We start from the raw sequence: 23,550 nt of genomic DNA on the forward strand, positions 1-23,550 counted from the left end.
GCCTCCGCAGTTAAGTGATGGTAGAATATTTCAACGAAGAACCTTCGTTCATTCTGTTACATGGAATATTAGAGAAACAGTTAGAATCAAAGTTTGAGATGAGGTCTGGTAATCGTCTGTATGAGTCAAACTTGTCCCAATGCTTTAGCAATTAGCCACAAATGACAAGATGGTGGCTAGCCTGACATCTCCAGCCCCACTGGTAATCGTAACAGCTCACCTCGAATGGGTGCCTACTGTGTGTCAGGCACTTGTTCTGTATTTTAAAATTATCACATTTAAAAACAATCCTCCTAGACATTATTGCTACTCTCTTTTCAGAGATGAGAATATTGGTGTTTTCACAACTAAGTTCAAGCCCACAAAGCTAGGAAATGGTGGCAGTTCTGTCTAAAACCTGCCATTAAAACACTTCTTTGTTCCCTGTGGTGTTCTTCTCATCACTGGGGGAAGTTTAATAGAAGAAGCCAATGATCAGAAAGTTGTAATGATGATAGCTAATAGTTATTGAGTACATACTGTGTTCCAGGTACTCTACTAGAATTTTACTCAACTCACCAACATCCTAGGCTTACAGGCACTACCATAACTCCCCCACTCTTATATGATATTTATACTAACAAATAGCGTTCAAAGAATTTCAAATCAAGCCTTGGCAAGAGCTGTACTTGAAAACATTTTCAAACACTGCATGCAGCTTGCCCTTAACAAGTTCACAGATTCATGAGGGAGAGTGACAAAGAACAACTGAAAAACAGAGTTAAAAATTAAAATGCCACCATGGGGAATGCTTAGGTTGTTAATGGAACGCTTGAGAGAGGTCTCAACATTGACCTGAGATAGTGTCTCTGCACAAAACCTGCAAATGACATTCCAAAGGACAGAAAAAATGCAGTGTGATGTCTTCCAAATGAACTAGATAAATTGTAGGCAGTGAAAACTTCTGCCAGATGAGCACATCGGCAGAATGATTAGATGGGCTCCAATCACCGACTAGACATTGTATTACAACATGGACTATAAAGAAAGCACATTTTAGTTATATTAAGACTGAAAATAAGAACTTTGGGGCCTGGCAGATCTGGGTTTGAATCTCGGATTCATCACTGTCTAGTCATACGAAGTACAGTGTTTTCATGTACAAAATGAAAATAATATTACCGACTCCTAAGGGAGCTGTGAATACTAAAGGAGGCACATTTTTGAAGTCACTGACTCAATTGCAGCTGCTATTGTTAATGGCTCAATTCTGGCTTCCTACTGTGACTGTCCTCTTTGACAGAACTCAAGAACTCAACAGGTCCCTGTTTCTTCTCCTTTTGGCTGCTAGGACTTTAAAACCAGCCGGGGGCCACTAACATTGCATGGGGACAGACAACAGCATTCATCTTCTACTCCTCCAAGTTAACGGTGGCACTGATCATTTCTCAGGTGAGCTAATGCCTCTAAAATGTTTACTAGTTTGCCTTAAAATGAACAGTGGAATCATGGTTGATGTGGCATAGAACGATCAGACTCAATTGTCTTTTTTTCCCCATTTTTCCTATATGGATGCCACTTATTCCTACGAAGGCTTAAAAAAATTTCACCACTTCCCATTTCTTGACATGCACGAAGGAGCCTTTGTCAGTTAAATGAAAGCCAGAATAACTGCTGATGCTTCAATTTAGAGAAGCTGAAAAGGAAAAGTAAGTTTTCTCAAGTGGAGTTAAATATATTATTATCAAAGGGATCCCTGGGCAGATAGATTAGAAATAAAGAATCTTAGATGTTTCTGATATTTTTAAGAAAATAATTCAGAAAGTGTCTGATTGATTCTTAACATTCTTTCCTTTTATCCACAACAAACACCATCTTTAACCACAGACTTTGTTTCTCTTCTACATTACTCAAGTGCATAAACAAAATGCTAATTAGCATTAACATTTTGCATCTAAAAATGGTAAGTTAACTCACAAGATCTGTAACGGAAGCAGTCCTCCAACATTATACTCTGCTCCTTACCCTTCTCTAGTCCCCCCATTTTTTTTTTTTTAAGATTGGCACCTGAGCTAACAACTGTTGCCAATCTTCCTTTTTATTTTTCCTGCTTTTTCTCCTCCAATCCCTCCAGTACACAGTTGTATATTTTAGTTGTGGGTCCTTCTAGTTGTGGCATGTGGGACGTTGCTTCAACGTGGCCTGACAAGCGATGCCATGTCCATGCCCAGGATCTGAACCAGCAAAACCCTGAGCCACCGGAGTGGAGCCCAGGAACTTAGCCACTCAGCCACAACCCATTATTCTCCTGAACCGATAACTATAGAAGCAAAACATGAGAATACTAACTATTTTTCAGTCCTTTCACTTATATGGGCATAAGGAGGGCCATCATTTGAATACACGCGAGTCCACTGCTATGAATAAAACCTATTCTCCAGGGCCTTGCCATCCCAGCCCGTCACTCCCACTCTGTTCTCACTCGTTCCTTTCTGAATACCATTTGAAGTGTATTTCCTGACTACAGCGCAGCCTCACCCAAGTCACCTTTGAGGATGTGCTCTTTCTACTGAGTCCCGAGCGAGCTTCCCCCTTTCCCTTTTGCCCTCAGCTACGAAAGGACCAAACAATCCTTTTCTTTCCAAAGTGCCGAGCAATCCTCAAGGCTCAATTGTCTAGTGAATTCTGTCCAGTACAGAAATTCAATAAAAATTGAGAAGAGGAAATACGTTCCTAACAGTACTTCTGAAATTACATCTAATACTCCTGATTTTCTTAATTTCTATCACTTCCTCACTTGTCATTTAGACCGAGTTATTAAACACAGTTCTTAATCTCTGGATCTGGAAATATACGTCTTATTGTACATTGCCAGAGAAAGAAGTTTCCACTATGAGCCTTGCAGGGTAACCACCACTAAATTAATTAAATAAGGAGGCCCCTTAAAGCCTGAAGTGGCTTTAAGGCCTTGGTAGTTAGATAAGCAAACCAAAACCTACGCCTGTAACGTCTCAAGGTTAAGAAATCAAAACCCAAGGACAACCAATCACAAACAGCCAACTAAACCTGCCCAGTAAGGCAATTGCTTAAGCTGTAGCCAATCGAATACTTTCCTGGCTGTGCTTCCACCTCTTCTCTATAAAAGTCTCTCCCGCTCCGGTCCCAGGAGCGCTCCTAAACGCTCCTGGCTTGGCGCCTGCAGGATTAGAAGCTATTTCTTGCTCAAGTAAACTCTTAAAATTTTTTTACTATGCCTCAGTTTACCTTTTAACACCACAAATGAATGACATGAGTTAAGACACTGTTGCCCAAGCTCCTCCTTTTTAATAATTTTTAAGGAAAGTTCAAAACTTAATTTTAAGGATTTCTGTTATCACAAAATCCATCATAAGGAGAAATAGGGGAAATCAGTTAAATGGGGAATAAAAGATTTCTAACAATCGACTTAGTTTTTAGTTCTCACAGGAGAGGACAATGTGATGGAACGTGGCCTGGTCTCTGGAGACAGAAGGATTTATGTTTGAACCCTTGCTGTTTCCCTAATTCCTAGGTAACCCTGAAAAATCCGCACCTGAGTTTCTTTAAAGATTTTATTTTTCCCTTTTTCTCTCCAAAGCCCCCCCCCCCCCCCCCCCCAGGTACGTAGTTGTATATTCTTCCTTGTGGGTCCTTCTAGTTGTGGCATGTGGGACGCTGCCTCAGCATGGTTTGATGAGCAGTGCCATGTCCGCACCCAGGCTTCGACCTGAGAAACACTGGGCCGCCTCCAGCAGAGCGCGGGAACTTAACCACTCGGCCACGGGGCCAGCCCCAGCACCTGAGTCTCTTTAATATGTAAAATGCGTAAAAGTGACATACCCCATACAGTTAATTCCAAGATGAATAAAGCTATTATTAAAGTTTACAGAATCAAGTTTGTTGCTGGAAAATCCCTAGGAGAAGTCACAGATGGAAAAAACACAGTTTCAAATTATTTCCCTCTAAATCCATCCCACATGCACAAATCCTCGCTTGCTGTTTATTCTCCAACCCCCTTAATCGCGCCACTTCAGTCTAAGGCAAGGGAAATCACATCTAAATTGGATTCTGCATCCCTCCAGGCACTCATCCACAATTGCCGGGATTTGGCTCTCAAGACTTTTATTTACCATTTCTGGTTTAAGGGCTTTTTCCTCTGGAAGATGTTCTTCCTAGAATTTAGGCGGACTGCAAATGATCTGGGGAGACCAGAGTGTATCCTTCGATCTATTCAGCTGATTTGATTTATAGAGCATTTCCAAATAAGACGACACCCATTTCATAGACTTTTAACTCCTCATCAAACATAGCCTGCTTTACCTTAGGGTCCACGTCATAAAATTAACACTTACCCATCACGTTCTTACACCTGAGCAGGTGACAAATGCCACTGCATTTATACCATCAGATGTTCCTAAAGGATCACAGCACAAATAAAATAATATTCTTTTGAATCCTTAGTCATGGGGAAATTAATAAACAGAAAACTCATTAAATTTAAGCTCCGAGGCTAAAACCGGAAGCTCTCACCCACTACATTGACGGCGGAGCGCAATGGAAGAAGAAAGACTTCCTCTTCTTGACGGGCAAGAAGCTCAGCCAATGAAAAGCCACCACACGTAGCCGTCTCAATTCCTCCGACGTACTCGTGTACAATAGCCCTGCCACCTTCTTTTGCCCCTCTACAAAATAGTTTCTCCTCCCTGGCTGCTGAGGGTCTTGTACGTGGCTCCCCGTGGTTGTAGAACTGAAGTTGCAATTCTTTGCTGATGCTAAATAAGCCTATGTTTGCTAGAGAAATAGCTACATGTCCATTGAAAGTCAACAGGCATCAGAGAGAAAGAAAAACAGATACATGTCACAGTTATCAGTAAAAGCTGATGTGAATAAGACGAGAGTGAAGACTTATGGTCACTATCAGAGCTAGCGTCAGGAAACAGGCCGGCATGCTTTGCCCCAGCCGAAACCTGAAATAAATACCTTTCCATTCACATTCCAGGCCAGGTTCTCACGCTGACCCTGCCGACATTTTCAAGAGCGGCCCCTGGAAGACGCAGCCCTGAGCCCTGCGAACAAGCTCATGTTGTGGGCAACAATCAAGTGGAGGCTTAAAAAGTTTGGTTCGTACCTTATCTCACACATTACCAGTAAGCCCTCACCTCTCTAGAGCCCCTGAGGATGCTGGGGGTACGTTCTGGAAGCTATCCATGATTTTAGTAGAATAAATTGCTGGTCTTTTATTTTCCTATCCCTTCTGCCTCTATTTTATCCTCTTTTAGCTTCACTTTCATCTTCAGCGCCACTGTAATGACACTTCTTAGCTTCTCCACTTCCAGTCTTGCCTGGTTTCCTCCATGCTCACTGTAGCCAAAGTGATTTATTTGCAGTGCAAATCTCTTCATGCTATTTCCACCTTAAAATCCTGTAGGGTTCTTGTATACTTCCTCCTTCCGTCTTCCTCCCTCTTCTCACTCCAAATCTCTCTCCCTTATCTTTATCCACCCTCTATCACCATCTTTCTAAAACCTAAAAATATAGAATGACTTTCACTTCCACTGAGCTGTGTTCTCTGGCTCACGGCCTTTGTACAGCTGTTTCCTCTGCCTGAAGGCAAGCCAGGTACACCAGAACCCCTGATAGAGCGGAGTATTTTTGAAGCTCCCTCGGTGATTCTAATGTTCAGCCAGGGTTGAAAAACACGGGAACTTAAACCCTTTGGTTTAAAGATGAGAAAAATTCAGAGAAATTATCAGATTCATCCAAGGTCACGTGTCACATGACTCTCTTTACCTTTTTTGTTGTGAAAATATTTATTTCAAAATTGCTTCAAAATTTCATTTCGAATTTCACTCTGTAGGAGCCGTAGACACTTTTCAAATGTGATTTTTTTAACATTATTTTGCAATGGCAACTGCACTGGGCACGTGATGGAAAAGCACTGTGTTTCTCAGTTCTCCATTCTCCAGAATGATACTCCAGTCAGCTGTTTCAAGTTGTCGTTTTCACCTAAGATGTCAATATAAGGCTTTTGAAATCTATTTATTCAAAACTCCTCTGTGAAACCTACTTTGGAGAAGGCAGAACCCAGAAATAACTTAGTGAGCAGGAAGAGTAATGTTCCTTATTTCAAATGTTCTATTTGGGGCAAAATTAAATTTTTCTATGTACATTTTAAGATAAAGTTTTGTTAAAACATTCCAGACAAACCTTTGCAGCTCAATTTATCCAACGTATGGTTTTATTTCTGGTCTTTTCCCTTAAAAGTACAGACACACTCAGTCTGAGTTCCCCACTGTGCTCCCAGCGTGCCCCACAGCTCAGTGCTTTAGCCAGGTAATCTCTTGTGTTGACGTTTTACACGATCTACTGTCCCATTATAGGACGTGTGGTGTGACTGTTCGCTGGCCTCTCTAGATAATGCTAAGGACAGCTTTCTGCCTCCCTCAGGCACAACACAGCTAAATACCAACGGGCCAGATCTGTAACTGAGGAGGACCAGGAGGAGCTTCGAACCTCTCCTTAGACAATAAAGTTATTAATCTGAAGAACTAATCAAAGCTCCTAGCCAGAGCGCTTCAATTAAACAAAGTGAACCATAGAATGGTAAAGCAGATAGGCAAGACATCAAAATAGAAACACCCTCATTAACTGTGGTTTAGGTGTTCAACTTATGAAAACTATATATAATTTTTTCTTCTTCTTTGGAATAGTTAAGTTTTATGGATATAAGTCTAACTTACAAAACTGAGAAAATATTCAGGCTAAGTACATATAGTGATAGTTTATATGATTAATGTAATGAGAAAAAAGGTTATCAAAGCTTGTGTGTGTGTGTGTGTGTGTGTGTGTGTGTGTGTGTGTGTGTGTGTGTGTGTGTGTGTGTGTGTGTATGTATTTTGCTGCCCCCTACTGGGGATCAAAGCATGATTTGCAGCTCCATCCCAAGTGAAAACTTCTTCATGATGGAAATTAAATAATTATCTGGTAAAGTTCTAAGAACCAGGGATAAAATATAATTAATAAAATACAGTTAGTAAAATTCAGATAAAAAGACTATAAATCCCAAGGATTCGTTAGGTTTTTTCCCTTAAATTGTTCCTACTTTACGTTTTAGATGTAAGATGATCAAAATTTAAGATGATCAGAATGATTGAAATATAGCAAAGATAGCCTTTACTGAGAATTATTTTTTTCCTTAAGACTGAGAGTTTCATTCTGAATGGCAATGAATCAGATTAAGTTTATCAGTATTAGTTATACAGATATATAATGTTTTAAATAAGTTTTTTAAATGTTTCACCTCAAAATTTGTTAATCCCATATTTTCTGTGTGACTCTGGTATATTCCACTGACTAATTTTTTTGTTTCATCTCATTTAATCCTCATAACACTATTAGGTAAATACTATTAATATTCCCCATTTAAAGTATGAAGAAATGTAGGCACAAAGAGGTCAATGAATTTTCTGAAGACTCACAGCTAGAAAAGGAAAGTGGGGATCTGAAGCCAGGCAATCTCACTGCAGAGGCTGTACTCTCGTGACTCCACCAAAGGCCTTGCATGTCACGTGGTGCTAATACGTCACTATGGGGCAAAATGTGCTTGCAGGACAAAATCACTCACCTGTTCATTCTTAAAAATCAGTGTATTATGGGTTAGTCTCAAATTTGTCCAAAGTAAAAATATATGAGGACGTAACACGTACCATGATAAATTACAGAAATGTTTCATCTTGAGATGTCAATTTTAAAAGCAGTGATACTGAAAATAAATATGGTTTATATTCCACAGGTTTGTTGTTCTCAGAATTTTCCATGCTTTTTCTCATCTCCCAGGCTTTGCTCGTTTTCATTATCTTGACATGACTTGGTTATGCTAATGCTTCATAGCCTCTTAAATCTCGGTTGATGATCTTTACTTTAGGGAACCACACGCTCATCTGTTCTGTCAGCTTGACGTGCTATAACAAAATATCCTAGACTGGGTGGCCCAAAGAACAGAAATTTATCGTCTCGCAGTTCTGGAGGCTGAAGTCCACCAGGGTGAGCTCTCTTCCTGGCTTGCAGACAGTTCCCTTATCACTGTGTGCTCACATGGAGAGGGAGAGAGAGATTGTCCTCTTCTTATAAGGCCACCAATCCCATCAGGTTAGGACCCCACCCTTATGACCTCATTTAACCTTAATTACCTCCTAAAAGCCCTGTCTCCAAATATGGGCAAATGGGGTTAGAGCTTCAACACATGAACTTGGGAGGGATACAATTCAGTCCACAGCATCATTCTATACATTTCTATAGCACTTTCTCCTTTCTTAAAATGGAAGTAACAGAATGACCTGTTTACTTACCTGTGCCTCAATAAACACGAGTTCCCTCAGGCCACACTCTGTAACTATGTTGTCACTGTATCCCTGGCAAAGTACCTGATGCTTAATGGCTATGTGGTCAGTGCTGATTGAATGAATGAAGAAATGATGCCACCTACCTTATTCTGCTCCTTTACCAGCTCTGAATAGCAAATGCCATAATTAGCAGGGGCAGTATTCTCAGGCCTAAGCAGATACCTGGGGCTTTGCTAAAGATAGAACATCAAACTAGGCCTTCTGCTAATTCAGCCACGAAATGTCATGGACTTCAGTCTCCTCCAAGGTCCTCATCAAAGTGGTAGAATGGCATGTCAATAAAGCTAAACACTGATTAACAGCCATCCCTGGGCCCGGAACCAGGTGCCGCACCTGTTTAGGTGAGTAGCACACCAACTGAATTTCTCAATTCTTAGTTCAGATGAACCAGGTATTTAAGAATAGGGTAATTTAATAAATTATATCCATTGAATAAATGAGCCCCTGATATGGATAATATATGCAACAATCTCTTAAAATTAGTATAAAAAAAGACACTGCAATCAGACCTGTACAAAACTTTATTGTACTTGGAATAACAAGCATTTAACAAAATTGAGAGCATGATAAAGATGAAATATCTCAAATTATGTTCCTTACAAAAGCATTAAGTACAGTACCAAGAAACTGTTCATAATATTTTAAAGTCTGCTAAAAATGTCAAGACATGTTAGGATCTGTGGAGTTACCTTTCCTTTCAACTAGAGCATTTATTCCCATTAGCTTTGCTACAATGAAAGTTAATTTATATGAACATATACATATAATAAATGAAACGGAAAGTGAAGGCATGCAACAAACATTCCAATTACTAAGCAAGTATGAAGAATAAAGTCTTTTTAGTACTTCTGAACTTGCATTTCCTTTGAACATATTGCCCAGGTGCACTGAAACTTTTTTCTAAAATGTTTTCAATGTTACATAATTTTGACCATTCCCAGTGTAATCAATACTCTTTCTTAGCATCATTATTAATCAAATTTGAGAATTTGCAAATGTAATAAGAAACCCATTAATCTCATTCAGAGGTGATGTTCAGAACATTGAACAACCAGCAGCCCATTGCCCCTATCCAAAAAGCACAGATACTGCAGTAAATGACTGATATGGCAAACAGTCTGCCCCAGCTGAATACCAGCCCTGATCTTATTTTCAATGACCAGATCCATGTTTTGGGTAATGTAGAAGCATGAGCTATGAGCTATGAAACACGAAATTCACACAGACATGAAATTGAACTCAAATACTCTTCTGCATGGAGGCTGAATGTGAAATATTTCACAGTGACTGAAATTGACTGGCTAACAGGCAATGGTGGTTTTTTTATGTTCAACTTTGATTAAAACAAATGGATTTACAAGAACCCTTGAGATTTAGTTAATGCTACTAATCTACAGGCTCTGAATTACTGAGGAGCCTTTAAAATCAGTACATGTGACCTTTTATATATTTTTCCTTAAGGAAAAAATAAGAATAAAAACACCGAGGTACTTTAGTTTCTTTTCAAGGGATTACTGTTATCATCTTCCTGAGATGCAAAAGACCACAAAAGAAAAGCACCATGCCTAGGTTGCTGAATGAGGCATCAGACGCTAATAGTTTGGTCCTTTTCTAAATGGATCTCTTCCGACAATTACACTAAAACATAGCGATGGATCACAGATGCCAGGGGGGCCTGGTTGCCCTTGGATTCCAGGTTTTCCATGATCTCCATCTTTGCCTGGGAAACCCGGGTCTCCTGGAGGACCTTCTTTGCTTATTCCAGGGGGGCCCTCTGGACCTAAGATGGGACATTAACAAGATATGAACAGAGGAGTTTGGTTTTTGAAGGTGATATAGTTGATTCTGTAAGAAATTTAAACTGAAAAAATAAAACTCTTGAAAATTTTACATGTCTGTACTAATATGAAAAGAGGAGGTAGTCTCTTGATTATTCTATATACCTTCCATTTTGAAAAGAACTAGCCAAAAGTAATCAGTAATTTTTGAAAAATTAGGCTAAGCTTATATTAATACAGCAACCACGCTGCTCATTAAGACATAGAGCTAACATTCTAATATTTCAATTTGTGGGTTGTCCAAACATTTCTTCCTTTCAGCATATCTATTGTCAATATTATTATAAATTAGCAGGTGATACATCAGTAAGCTAAAACTCTAATGAAGTCACTTTTGTGCCATGTTTGTAGTAAAAATGACTATATCCATTATACATATTTTATAGTATCCACGTCTAAATACATTGTCCTTACCATAGTACAATAGTGACCAATACACAAAGGTCTTATAGCACTACTTTGTGAACCAGAGCCCAATTAGTTCAATTAGCATGCTCAAAGAAAGGAGAGTTAACTGAGGATATTGGCCTTTTAAAGTTGATGACTCAAAGTCAAAATACCAAATCCTCAGGTTTGAGATGGAGGAGAGGGGCTTGGGGCACTTCCTACTATTAATACTTCCCCTTACTACTACTAATAAACATTTATCTAGTACTCAACTAGAACCATAGGCGTAGGTGTTGTTCTAAGTGTTTTACGTAAACAGCGTGAAATCACTTGATCCACCCAAAAGCCTCATGAGGTGATAGCATCTAAAACAATCATAATAGGACACATTTATTGAAAACGTAACTATGATTGTCATGCACTGTTCTGAAAGCACTACATGTATTAACTTATGTAATCTTCCAAAAATGTCACGATGCAGATAACATCTCATTGCCATTTGATAAATGAGGAAACTGAGGCATGGCAAAGTTAAATAACACAGCAGGCAGAAGCTGACTTAAGAGGACAATGCAGATTATTCTGCTTCCCTGAGAAGCAGAAATAATGATATCCGCTAGATAAGCAGGGGTGACCAACACCACTCAAGAACTATTCTAAGGGGTGGTATTCTAAGAAGTCTAAATGGTAAGCAAGAGAGAATCCCGAATGACTCATAAATATAATATAGCCCAAAAATTCTAGTAGTTAGAGCTCAATGTGTCAAATGTGAATCACTCAAAAGAAGCAGCAAATGTCTTGGTTTCAAATTTTTTGACATAGATTTATGCCGATTTTCTTAAAGCAAAATGTGCAACATCACTTCTGAGCATAGACCAGTTCTTACCTGGGGGACCAGGAGGACCTTGTTCTCCAGGGTACCCAAACCCTTGGCTCCCCTTTGCCCCATTTCTTCCTGGTAGGCCTGCAGAGTGTCAAAGATGGGAGTAAGCTTACTTTTTCCACAAAATCACTTCCTCCTAGACTGTTTCTTTCAAAGATGCTAATACACGTATTGGAAGAAAAATACATTTTTTGACACCTATTTATTATTACTGACAGGAAACAGAATTTTTGAAGCAAAAATATCTAAAATTATAAGTGGTGTAGAAAGATTTAATGGGGATTAAATATTTTAAAAAGGAAAACTGTTTGGAATTATTAGCCCTTTCTGTTAATCATATTTTTTCTTTTATTACTTGATGAAACATTTACATTCTTCATATAATATTAAATAAAAAGAGAAGAATTATCAACCAACATTTCACATAAACCTTCAAAGGCAAAGAGAAGTAAGTTATGGGCTATGAAGAAGTTCAGCTTCAAAACATAATTTTTCCTATAATATATAAAAAAAAATTTCAATAAGCTAGCAGAAGTTACCAAAGTCAAAATAAAGGAACTGGTGTGTGTAATTTTCTATTTAAAGACCTTATTAGATTCAAGCAAGATTTCTAAATGCATTATTGACATTTTCTAATTTGTAACTTTACACGCTTCATAACTTTGACCTTTCTCTATTTCAGAATATTGTTTCAAGAAAACAGAATAATTGTGCGGCCAGCCGAGTGGTGCAGTGGTTAAGTTCACACGCTCTGCTTCAGCAGCCCTGGGGCTCACTGGTTCGGATCCCAGGTGTAGACGTATGTACCGCTTATTAAGCTGTGCTGAGGCAGGCATCCCACATATAAAATAGAGGAAGATGGGCACAGATGTTAGTTCAGGGTCAATCTTCCTCAGCGAAAAAAAAGAGAGAGAGAGAAGGATTGGCAGTGAATGTTAGCTCAGAGCTAATCTTCCTAAAAAAAAAAAAGAAAATAGAATAATTGCTGTTTAATTCAATTGAAAAATTATTTAAGGACTTGAGGATACAAAAATTTTTTGTCATTATGAAAACAAAGATGAACTTTTGCTTATTAAGTCAGTTTAGGGTGCAAATACAAAAAATACCCTTTTTGTTGTTCCTTTGCTTATGCACACAAACTAAGTACCTTTTAATCCTCTAGCACCTGGGCTTCCAGGAGCACCCACTAATCCAGGAACACCATCTCTTCCTGGCAAACCGGGAAATCCTCGGGGACCTTCTGGGCCTATGGGACCAGGTGGCCCAGGAATGCCGGGGGAGCCATGCTGGGACTGGCAATGATCACAGTTTTGAATTCTTCCACTCTGAAGTAAGACTGGTAGCTGGGCTTAAAAACAAAGAAACCCCACCCTTATGTTTAAATGGCGAATGGGTATTAATAATATCTTTAATATATTTTTTAAATACATATGCATATCTCTTGGCCAATAATTTCACTTCTAGGAATTTAACTATGGAAATATTCATTGCTCTGTGCAATAATTTTATGGCAGTAATTGCTTAAAATAGGGGGGAAAAAGTGGAAGTGCTCCCCAAAAAGAAACTGGTAAATTATAGACATCCATATTTATGGATGAAATTATCAGAATTATGTCAGAAATGAAAATTTAATTAATGGTGAAATAATGATAAAGTGCTTTATTAAAAAGATTAGGAAAGGGCATGTATAATATTTCATTTTTAAAAAAATTACTCATCTAGAACAAAAAGACAGGAGTTTACAAATGTCCTTTATTTTCTTCTATCTTAACTTACATCTTTTGTAATTTCTACCAAGAATTTGTATTACTTTTGTAATTTGAAAAAATTTAGTAAAATCTCTGTGTTTTGAGACTTACCTCTTAATACATCAGTGCAAACTTGTCGAATAAACTGTTCTGAAAATTCTCTCCCCTGCATCAAATTATTAGGGGTTATAACATGTACATTTGAAGAAAAAAGCAAAGAAAATCTGAAAACTATGAAAGAAGCAGAATACGTACAGGCTTCCCATCCAATCCTGGAGGGCCCTGAGGACCCGTTTCCCCAGGTTGCCCCTGGGGACCCGCAGGCCCCATCAGGCCATCCAGCCCAGATTCTCCTTTTGGTCCAATAGCACCTCTGACACCAGGTTCTCCCTTGTCACCTCTCTAAAACCAAAAGAAATCTTCAGAAGTTCTATTTAAATATTCCAGAAGGTATAATTGCACCATGAAAGTCCTTTAGGATATACATATGAATACACATAAGTTATATAGGAAATAGCTGGGAAATACTGTTGTTGATCGGGGGGAAACTTCTTATCATATTAAACTGTCATTTATCCATTGATCCACCCATCCATTCAACCCTACAAATATTCCCTATCGAGTATATTGTGTAGGCAATATGTACTGTGCGAGAGATGCAACAATGAACATGACAGTACTGTTCTCAAGGAGTCTAAATTCTAGAGACAGACAAATAGTGAAACACAGTATTCTTCACTGAAAGATATGCGGAGAAAACAGCTCCTAATCTAGAAGAAAAACCAATAATATTGGCAAATTCATAACATTTTGTACCTAATTCCATGAATATACATATTCTGCAAAGCATTATTTAGGAATTAGTGAGGAACATGAAAGACATTTTCTGTTTGCTATGTCAGTAGCTAGATTTGTACAGTATTGAAAATTCAAGCAGTAAGGGCTAAATAGAGGGAGCATAATTCATGCAGAAACATACCTCTCCTTTTGCACCATGATGCCCTGGAATTCCCTTTGAAAATTAATAGGAAAAAAACTATAATAAATGTGCAGGCTGTAGGACTAGTAAATGTGGCATGCACCTTTTACCACATTTAGGAAGCAAGACTATTTCAAGAAAACAACTTGCATACCAATCTGTTGAATTTTCAGTATGGAAAATATTGATAGAGTAGTGACAGAATTACACATATAAGAGAATTTTTTTGCCTTTTTAAATGAGACTAATGACTAGACAATATGCTTACTGGTAATATAAAAATGTTAATTTACGTAACTGTTTCATTCTTAGATATCAATATTTTCATATGCTGCAGGTCAAATATGTAGGTTAGAATGGGATTCTATCTGAATTCTGTTTAAATTCTCTTCTGAAGTTAACATATATTAGTATTTTAATGAAAATCCTCAAATCAGGTAAGATAAGGTATATTTATTATTTTATTCTGTGATTAAGATGAGTATTCTATTTTCCCAAGTTTATCATCTTAAAATTAAATTTTGAGTACTATTGATAAAAAATGAGTTAACGCAAAGATACCATTAAAAGTGATTGATAGGAAAGAAAAATCTATTTGTCCTATGCCTACACCACTTGCTACTGGTAATTCAGAGATTAGAGAAGCAGTGTGATGTACAATGTAGTATTTCTTCCCAGTGATACAAACACTGGGGAACCCATACATGAAGGTCACTCATCATTAAAATCACGGGATATATCTGGATGGCACTATTAAATATTTCCCACTCATCTCCTTCACATATTCATTCCAATGACATACGTTAGAGATGATAACTTTCAGGAAAGGCATTAAAATTTTCCATTTTTGAAATTCATTCTACACTTAGGCTCTAAAATCAATTCAGGAAAAAGGGTATAAGTCTCACATATACAGGCAGGATTTCATTAATCAACTTTAAAATTAAAAATTGGTGTTCTGCAATCCAATATGAAATTTAGTGTATAACATTCCACACAATGAAGTTTGAGTATTTATTGTGATTTATATCCAGGTTCCTTAAACAAAGATATCCAAATTACACAAAAAGGAAGCAAAGTTAGGTAAAATCAGTGTAAGGCACAGAGAAAGGTAGACTCTCAAATTAAAATGCGAGCAGAAAAATGCTAATTAGTTTTCATATAAAAATCTATTAGTGAGTAAAACGCTCTCTGTAAGCCCATTCTTTAAACATCAAGGTTTCTGAAGAAATGCAGGAATGTTTCCTACCAGACCTAATCCTACAACTGGAGCCAGTGAAAGACGAGAGATAAAATACTAAGTTCTCAGGACTAGAACTGAATTAGAGCTGAAACTGGAAACAGCTGTCATCTGAGAATCCACTAAGATCATTTCGTGAGAGAAACATTCACTTGGACTCCACTCACAACACTCAGCCAAAAAGCTAGACGTGCAGCTCTTGGTAGGATGACAGGTAACCAAGACTTTGTTTACTGAAAGAGCTTGAGATGACTATTCAGCTGCCCAAGAGCAACAGCTGTTCTGGCCCCTCGGTTCTCAATACACGCTCAGTCCCTGGGGTAGGGTGGGGGTGAGGGATGCAGCTTCCGACAAATCTAGAGCAGAAGCTTTCCAGGGAACCCAGGGGAGCAGACTCAGTATTTCCCTTGAAAAGTGAGAATAAAAACAAGGGAATCTTAGAAAGAGTGTCAGCAGCAAGCCAGTGAGCTAGCTAAGTTGTGAGCTCAAATTCCAAAGGAATGTCCTTCTTTTCAGAGAGTTGGGAGTTAACAATTTTTGGTGAAAGGCCTGGTTTGTGCAGGTTAATGGATGAAGAGGTGAAGGCCCTCCTATGAGCACAGCCGTTTATAGATATTATGAGATTAACTTCGGGAAACTGCGGGGGTTGGTCTGTGTTGCCAGGGAGGGGCACAGGGACAGAGTTGGTTGTGTCACGAGTGGATTTGAGTCAAGTGGAGGAACACTAAAATTAAAAAAGACATTTTGATTGAGCATAACAGTACACAAACTCAGTCCACTTCTCCTCAATTACTCCTGCTCTCATTATTAGCTTCTAAATTCTCAACTTCTTACTACGTAGCACTCACCTTCCATCCTACTGACAATCTTGGTCTTTCAAACACTCTCCCCATGGTCTCTCAGATTCCTCCAAGTGAGGGACACACAGACCCCTGTCCTTGGAGACGTCACTACACAGTTTTATCCCATCTTCAGAATCGGTGTAATTACTAATCTTTCCTCTGCCCACACTCGAAAGACATGCGCCCCATGGGAGGACTCATATGTACAGTTTGCCCTTTCGGTGCGGACCAAGTTGGAACTGAGCTTGACTATAGGCAGGGCAGCAGCAAACATGCTGTATGCATACTAATGACTATGCGTTCTCTAGTCCAATTTGGCTCTGACTGAACTCACGTGCCACGTGGCAATCCCACCGAAACCCTACTTCACGAGGAAAGTCTGATCATGGAAGAAGCAAAACTATCTTATTATGTATCTGTTCCATAACACGGTCCCTCCAGATATCATTTTAATAAGTCTCTGGCACAATAACTTATATCTCTGAACAAACTAGAGGAAAACAGTGCATTCCTCCACTACATAGGGCCTCATCTGCTCACATTTCAAGAAGACAATCCAGACTAAACAAGAGGTATAAAGATGCTGCATCGTATGGCTGCCTTTGGCAAACAACTGCTCCAAGAGATGAGTGGAATTTTCCACCTTCAGTCATTTACTTGGCAAGAAAAAAGCATTGAAAAGCAAGTTTCATGGCCACCAATAGTATCAGTATGGGAAAACGATAATATAAAACATTTAAAGCAAACCATTATCACTACCTCCACCTAGCACTTTCATCCTTGTAGACTTAGCATGCACATTACATCTAGCCTTTTCCCCACCCATTTTTATTTGCAAGTAACCCTCTCTCAGCATTGTCCAGCTATGTGATTCATTATTTCATTTTCTATCAAGAAAAATATACCTGTTGCCCTGGAATGCCTTGTCTTCCATTTTCTCCTTTTTGACCCTTTAAAATTTAATAAACGTTATTGATTAGTTTGTATACATAATATGCAATCACATATGCAAAACAATGTATTGTCCTGTAGTCTAAAATAAATGTCACAAAACCAGTGATGCAAATATATAAAATGATGTAAGAGATGAAAAGTTAGTCTCTCAGAGAAAAAAAGTGAGAGGAAAGTTAAGCTAATTTTATAGTTAAAATGGATAAAGAAAGAAACTACTGACTTTGGGGGACTATGTAAATAATTTTAGGACTACTGAATCCACATTAAGAGCATAAAAATAATTGAAATATCCGACGGCTGTAGACATTTTATTAATTTCAATAACATAATTTTGTTCGGTGTTGACTATACACGTGTGTACAAGAAGAACTATTTAAAGGAATTTTTAAAAAAAATATACTATGAAAAACATTTTGAATGGAGATCTTTAAATCAGGACAAATAAGGAGAGAAAAATTAATAACGATATAAATAATATTTGTCCACTCAATAAATATTTTTGGGATTTTTTTGGTTTCTGTTTGTTTTTTTTTTTTTTTTTGAGGAAGACTGGCCCTGAGCTAACATCCATGCGCATCTTCCTCTAATATTTTTGGATATCCTCCATATATAAGACATTGTGCTAGACCCTGATGCATTACTTTATCCCTATCTCCAACAAGATAACTAGCAATTTCTAGAAAAACATACACCTAGATAATATAATTAATTAAAGATACAGTGACTAAAATTTCAAATCACTGTTGCACTTATTTACATAAGTGAATTCCCAATATTTATTGAGAGGCCCCTATTTGCTGGCACTCAGGGACTGAAACAAAGACATCGTTGTTGCCTTATAGTTGCTTACCACATGGTGGGAACGACGAGCAACTAAAACAAGAATGATGAAAATACTGCCTGATAAGTATACAATGTATAATTAAAGGTCTGGGCTGGATACTATTGGAACACAGGCAGGGGCCTCTGACAGAGAAGGTAGGGAAAATGACTCAACCTTCAGTGCAGCCTTCAGGGATGAGTAAGAGGTAGCCAACTGGAGAAAAGATAGGAGGATGTACCAGAAAGAGCAGACAGCGGACAAAGGCAAGGAATTCCTTTTGGCTAAAGCAGTGGAGCAGGAGTGGATAAGAGTGAGCAGAGTGGCAAAGATAAGACTAAGGAAGATTCAGTCAAATCAGGAGGCACTTTATGGGACGGACGTTATCTTGAAATGTGTGGGGCACCATTGAAGGATTCAGTGCGAAGCTTCGCTACCGCATGCCAGTAAAAGTGTAGAAGGAAGGGAGTAGACTGGACTCAAGGAGATCAGTTAGGACATGGCAGTAATCTGGGACCCATGACAAGAAACTGTGAGAACAGTGGGGACAGAGAGAAGAGGCTAAGTTCAAAAACCATTTAGATGTGATATTGGATGTGAAGAGGGAGGAAGAGATTGAGTTTTAGGACAGCTTCCAAGATTTTTTCTTTTGGGTGATTGTGCGGTGGTGCCAATTACCATGAAAAAGAACATGGTCTATGAGGAAAGAAGACAAGTTCTGTTTTGGGCATGTTGAGGTGCACATGAGACATCCAAATGCAATACCAAGAAGGAAGTTGGAATATGTAGGTCTAGCAATCACAGACCTTACTTAAAATTTACTTCACTCTTAATTTCAAAATTAACTTCAAGGAGTCATAGTAATACTTCAACATCTTCCGTAAAAAACTGTATGAAAATCTGTTGACACTGTAACCTGAGCAGATTTTGACTCTATTGTTACTTCAATTTGAAATTTCCTTTCATGCCTCCAGAAATTCTAGATCTTTCAAAATTCTATCTGTGAAAATTTTCAAAGTATTTTCTACATGGCAAAACTCAGCCACTATAACTGAGCTTTGTAATCTTAAAAACATTGTTAAAGTGCTGTCTGGACACTAGATTTGTAATTTATGGTTGGAAAAGGCTTATATTTCTAAAACTTAAAAGACTGAAAGACCAACAGATATCATTTATTCCAGATAAGTATTTCATTGATTCAGTTAGTGGCAACCTATTCAGAGTCTGTGTTCAGCAAATGAAAAAACCCATTCAACAGCTACTTAGATTGAGGTGGGACTGTCCTTGTCTCCCCTAGTCGTAGCATAGTTCCTCTCTTTGCCTTTGTTGCTAAGACTCCCAAAACCAAATGTCCTTCTAAATCGCCATAGATTTCCTGAGCCTGATAATTTTCTGATATAATTCTCCTTCTATTTACTAGTTTGAATATGTTTTCTATTTGGTGATAAGTTTTCTTATCAAATTTATTTGTGCCATCAGTCCTTTCAAGTCATTTTTGGAAACATATACACTGTAAATATATAAATAAATAGATATTAGAAGTATGCAATGAAATCTCTATCTTTATTTTGTTGAATCACTTGATTCCTAAGTTTTCTACAACAGTGAAGTAGGGAAGAATCTTAAAGTTAGATTTGATGTGGTCTGAGAAGTTTAGTAGCAGGAAGAGAAAGCTGTGATTCAACAATTAGATATTGATGGTGAAACAGAATGGAGCTGGAAAAGCAATATAAGAAAAAGAACAAAGCCCAGATTTTATTGCCAAGCAAAAAAGGAAAAGCCAGGAACATACCTGAATGCCTTTTTCACCTTGATTTCCTTTGTCCCCCTGCAAAAAGGCAGTTTAATCTAGTATCATAATCTAGTATATTCTGCATTCTTTCAAATAAACATTTTTTTCCTTCCAGAAAAATACATGGTCTCATGCAAATTCCACAACTGCCTTATCTACAGAAGTTGACTCCAACAAAATATTTGGGAAGAGAATAAAACCACATATGTCAAAATGATGTTCTAAATGAACACTTTCTTGTGCTCTTACATTTGAAAGAAAACTTACTAATACCTATATTACCCGGAAGAAGAAAACTTTTCTATATCAATCACAGTCTGAGGTTTAACAAACAAACTAGAGAGGACTTATTTTGACAAATGTTGTTTTATGAAATCAAACTGTAAATCTTCCATTAAGCTAATAGTAGCTACAAATTTATAGGAAATAGTGAAGTAAAACATAATGTTGAGATGATATTTTAGAAAACATTTGCTTCAAAAATGAACTCTTGAGAGAAAATTCCTATTGGATAATAATGTTTCCTAAAATTTCTCAGCTAGAAGAGACATTTGAGACCAACTAGTTCAATGTCCTCGCCCTTGTTCTTATAGATCAGGGTAGGTAAGCACTTGCCCACAGCTGAACTTGGACATTTGTTTCCAAACTTCTTGTCTACCTCACCACACTATCTGAACAGAGAGAGTACTCTGTTTACAGCAAACAAAATACAGATTTTCTTTTAAACGCCAAGTTTCTGAACAAGGAAATTCTCTAAACCCAAATGTATATTCACAGTTAAGATTTACTTAACTTTCATATGGGTCTAACATCTAATTGCTGCTCTGAGGGTCATCCTTGTGTCAGCAAGTGCTGCCCCCTACTCTTCAGAACAGAAAGGTCAAGGGTCATACTGGGTATGATAATTGGGGGGCCAAGTAGATAATACGTGAGGGATATAAACATGAAATGGTAGAGAACCTGAAACAGCAAGAGAATGATGATGGAGATATAAGTTTGTATCCTTTGCAGAATAAAAGCCAGTGTATTTACTTTTAACCTGAAATGTATATATTTGCAGTGGCATGGACTTCTTTGACAAATGGACAGTCAATTGTTGCTTAAAACCTACAAACAAATAATAACATTTAGACAAATAAAGCTCAGGGTTCCTTTACTTGATGAGAGAGAGAAATAGAGAGAGAGAGAATCCAGTGTTGCTGTCTTATCTTGCCAAAACTTTTTATATGAGTATATGTGATTTGAAATTTAAACTCCTTAAATTAGTTTTAAATGAACTTCTATGTAATATAATTGTTTCATAGATAGGAACTTCATGGTCAAACATTCTGGTTGTCATTTTTATCCTTTCAGACTTTTGCCCCAGTTTTGATAAAAGTGATATTCACATTTGGGTAAGAGTGCCTGACGTTGAATATTTTTCGTAAAAAATTCTTGACTTACCTGGATTGACTGCAAAACAATCTGAATTTACAGGATATTACTTAATAGTACATTTTTACTCTATGATCTGCATGCCTCATCAAAGGTCCCCCTCTAGAAGACAATACTCATGCAGGGACATGAAAGACGCCACAGCTATTAGCATGGGGTTGAACACATTATACATGCACCAAACATAGGTCAGATTATCACTAAAAGTATAAGCCGTCCTACTATGCTACTTTCACAAAAGGAAAACTTACATGATAGTATCTGATGAAAAGTGAATTCCATCTCCTAAACAACGCATACCTTTTTTCCTTGAATTCCAGGTAAACCCAGGTATCCTGGTTCTCCTGGGGGCCCCACTGCTCCTTGGTCTCCCTAAGTAACAGAAATTACATAAAGATTGCAGACCTACTGTTTCTGTCCCTACATACATCTCAAATTTAAAACTGATGGTTAAAAATTTGTTGACAAGTAGAGTTATTACTACAGAAATAGTAAAGAATGAAGAGTTTACTGGAGTCCCAATAAAACTTCTTATATTTTTTCCTATCTTTGCCGGTTAAGAAATTCTGATAGCATATTTTAAAATTTTATAAATATTTGGCATTTTTACTATATTTTATAACTTAAACAATAAAGTAAATAATAAAGCAGTACGAATAGTAAACAGAGGTGTCTTTTTTAAGTTACTAACACTTTTCCTCCTTGAAACTGCTTCTTCTCATGGTGCTATTTTAAAAAGCTTATTTTATTTTTACAAAACTGGTAAGTAAATGGAAGTAGTAAAAATTATTGAAAATATCATTACCCACTATTTTATTTTGTTATATATTTTGGTTAACCTCTCACAAACACACATACACAACTTAGTTACTAAAATGTGCTATGTATGCATAATTTTATGTCTGTTTTTTTTCTGCTTTATCTCCCCAAATCCCCCTGTACATAGTTGTATATCTTAGTTGTGGGTCCTATATGTCTTTTACTTAAAAAAATATTGTGAAGTTCTTTATATGCCATTAAATGTTTTTAAAACATTTTTAATTACAGAATAATATCCAACTGTATTGATTTACTCTATTTTATTTAATAAAGTTCCTATTGTTAAACATTAGTGTTCACAATTTTTATTCTTATAAACAACATTGGGATGAACATCCTTTTAGTTAAATTGTACTCATATTTATATTTTTCTTTGTACATATGGAATATTATTTTTCTTAGAAGTAAATTCTTGGGCTGTTTTAAGTACAAGAAATATTTCATGAGTTATCTCAACTCAATTTTTCTACTCTCCATCATCTCATAAAAATTTTTTCCTACTTCCAAAAGTCTTAAATAAGAAAGTTCTCTGACAGCGCATAGTAAAGCTGTATTAACAATATTTAGGTTAAAACTGTCAGAGATGGGACATAATGCTGAACATGCTTCTTCCCGTTTTGTTTGATGTCTTACTGTTAGTCTGAAACTCGGTCACATTAACTAAAGACTACTCTCCTTTGCGGAAACTAACTTCTGTTCTCGTTGCTCACTTGTCTAACTCTTGAGCTGTTGAATATTACTCTAGATTTCTGAAGGGTGGAAGAAAATTGAAAATCTCCTTGAAATAAACATCTACCATTGGGTTTGGAGGAAGCTGGTGAAGGCAGCTGTGAGTCCACACGCTGGAAATAAAGTCACAGCATCATCCCCTGTGGGGCCACACGCTGGACCGGAGTACGTTCATATTACACACAACTTGTACACTTCCAGGAAAATCAAGCCAAAGTATTGTTCACGCTTTTATTACCCAAACTGTGATAAAGTATCCAAAAAACATAGAAATTGGCCCACTTTGGCCATCTCCTGTCATGTACCTTAATTTTGTGATATTCGTAATCTCCAATTTCATGTATCTTTTCTTAAAGGGTACAAAATGTTAATCTCAAATATGAGAACTTATAATTCTTTGAAAATACTTCCAAGTGCATCAAATGATAGTTACCTTGAGCCCAGAAGCCCCGGGAATCCCCTGAGGTCCAGGTTCTCCTTTACTGCCCTGTCAAGGCATCAAATCATTTGAATTTTTTTTTTAATGTAGTCACAATACATCTGCTATAGACACTTAGGGGAATATATTTAAAATTTTCACCTTTCCAACTGTTTGAAACATAGACTCGGTACATTAAGCCTACTCATTTAGAAAAACTCTTTCAAGCAAGGATGTGAGTCTGTGTATTTATAAAGGTTTCTAAAAG

At 37.4% G+C, this 23,550-nt stretch overlaps 1 protein-coding gene across 4 annotated transcripts in view; it reads right to left on the bottom strand.

The window, feature by feature from the left end:
* Positions 1–8,902: 8,902 nt before the first annotated feature.
* The window catches only part of COL21A1 (collagen type XXI alpha 1 chain), a 174,416-nt gene continuing 159,768 nt past the window's right edge, over positions 8,903–23,550 (bottom strand). For all 4 annotated transcript variants that reach the window (XM_070244784.1, XM_070244783.1, XM_070244781.1 and 1 more), the window contains 10 exons: positions 23,298–23,351; positions 21,617–21,688; positions 19,883–19,918; positions 17,222–17,266; positions 14,235–14,267; positions 13,511–13,657; positions 13,367–13,421; positions 12,655–12,855; positions 11,511–11,588; positions 8,903–10,179 (listed from right to left, as the gene is read on the bottom strand). In XM_070244784.1, coding sequence (XP_070100885.1) covers positions 9,992–10,179; positions 11,511–11,588; positions 12,655–12,855; positions 13,367–13,421; positions 13,511–13,657; positions 14,235–14,267; positions 17,222–17,266; positions 19,883–19,918; positions 21,617–21,688; positions 23,298–23,351 — 909 coding nt within the window. In that variant the 3' untranslated portion in view covers positions 8,903–9,991. The remainder of the gene's footprint in view (positions 10,180–11,510; positions 11,589–12,654; positions 12,856–13,366; positions 13,422–13,510; positions 13,658–14,234; positions 14,268–17,221; positions 17,267–19,882; positions 19,919–21,616; positions 21,689–23,297; positions 23,352–23,550) is intronic.

This window comes from Equus caballus, chromosome 20, assembly GCF_041296265.1.
Source record: "Equus caballus isolate H_3958 breed thoroughbred chromosome 20, TB-T2T, whole genome shotgun sequence".
NCBI classification, from domain to species: domain Eukaryota; kingdom Metazoa; phylum Chordata; class Mammalia; order Perissodactyla; family Equidae; genus Equus; species Equus caballus.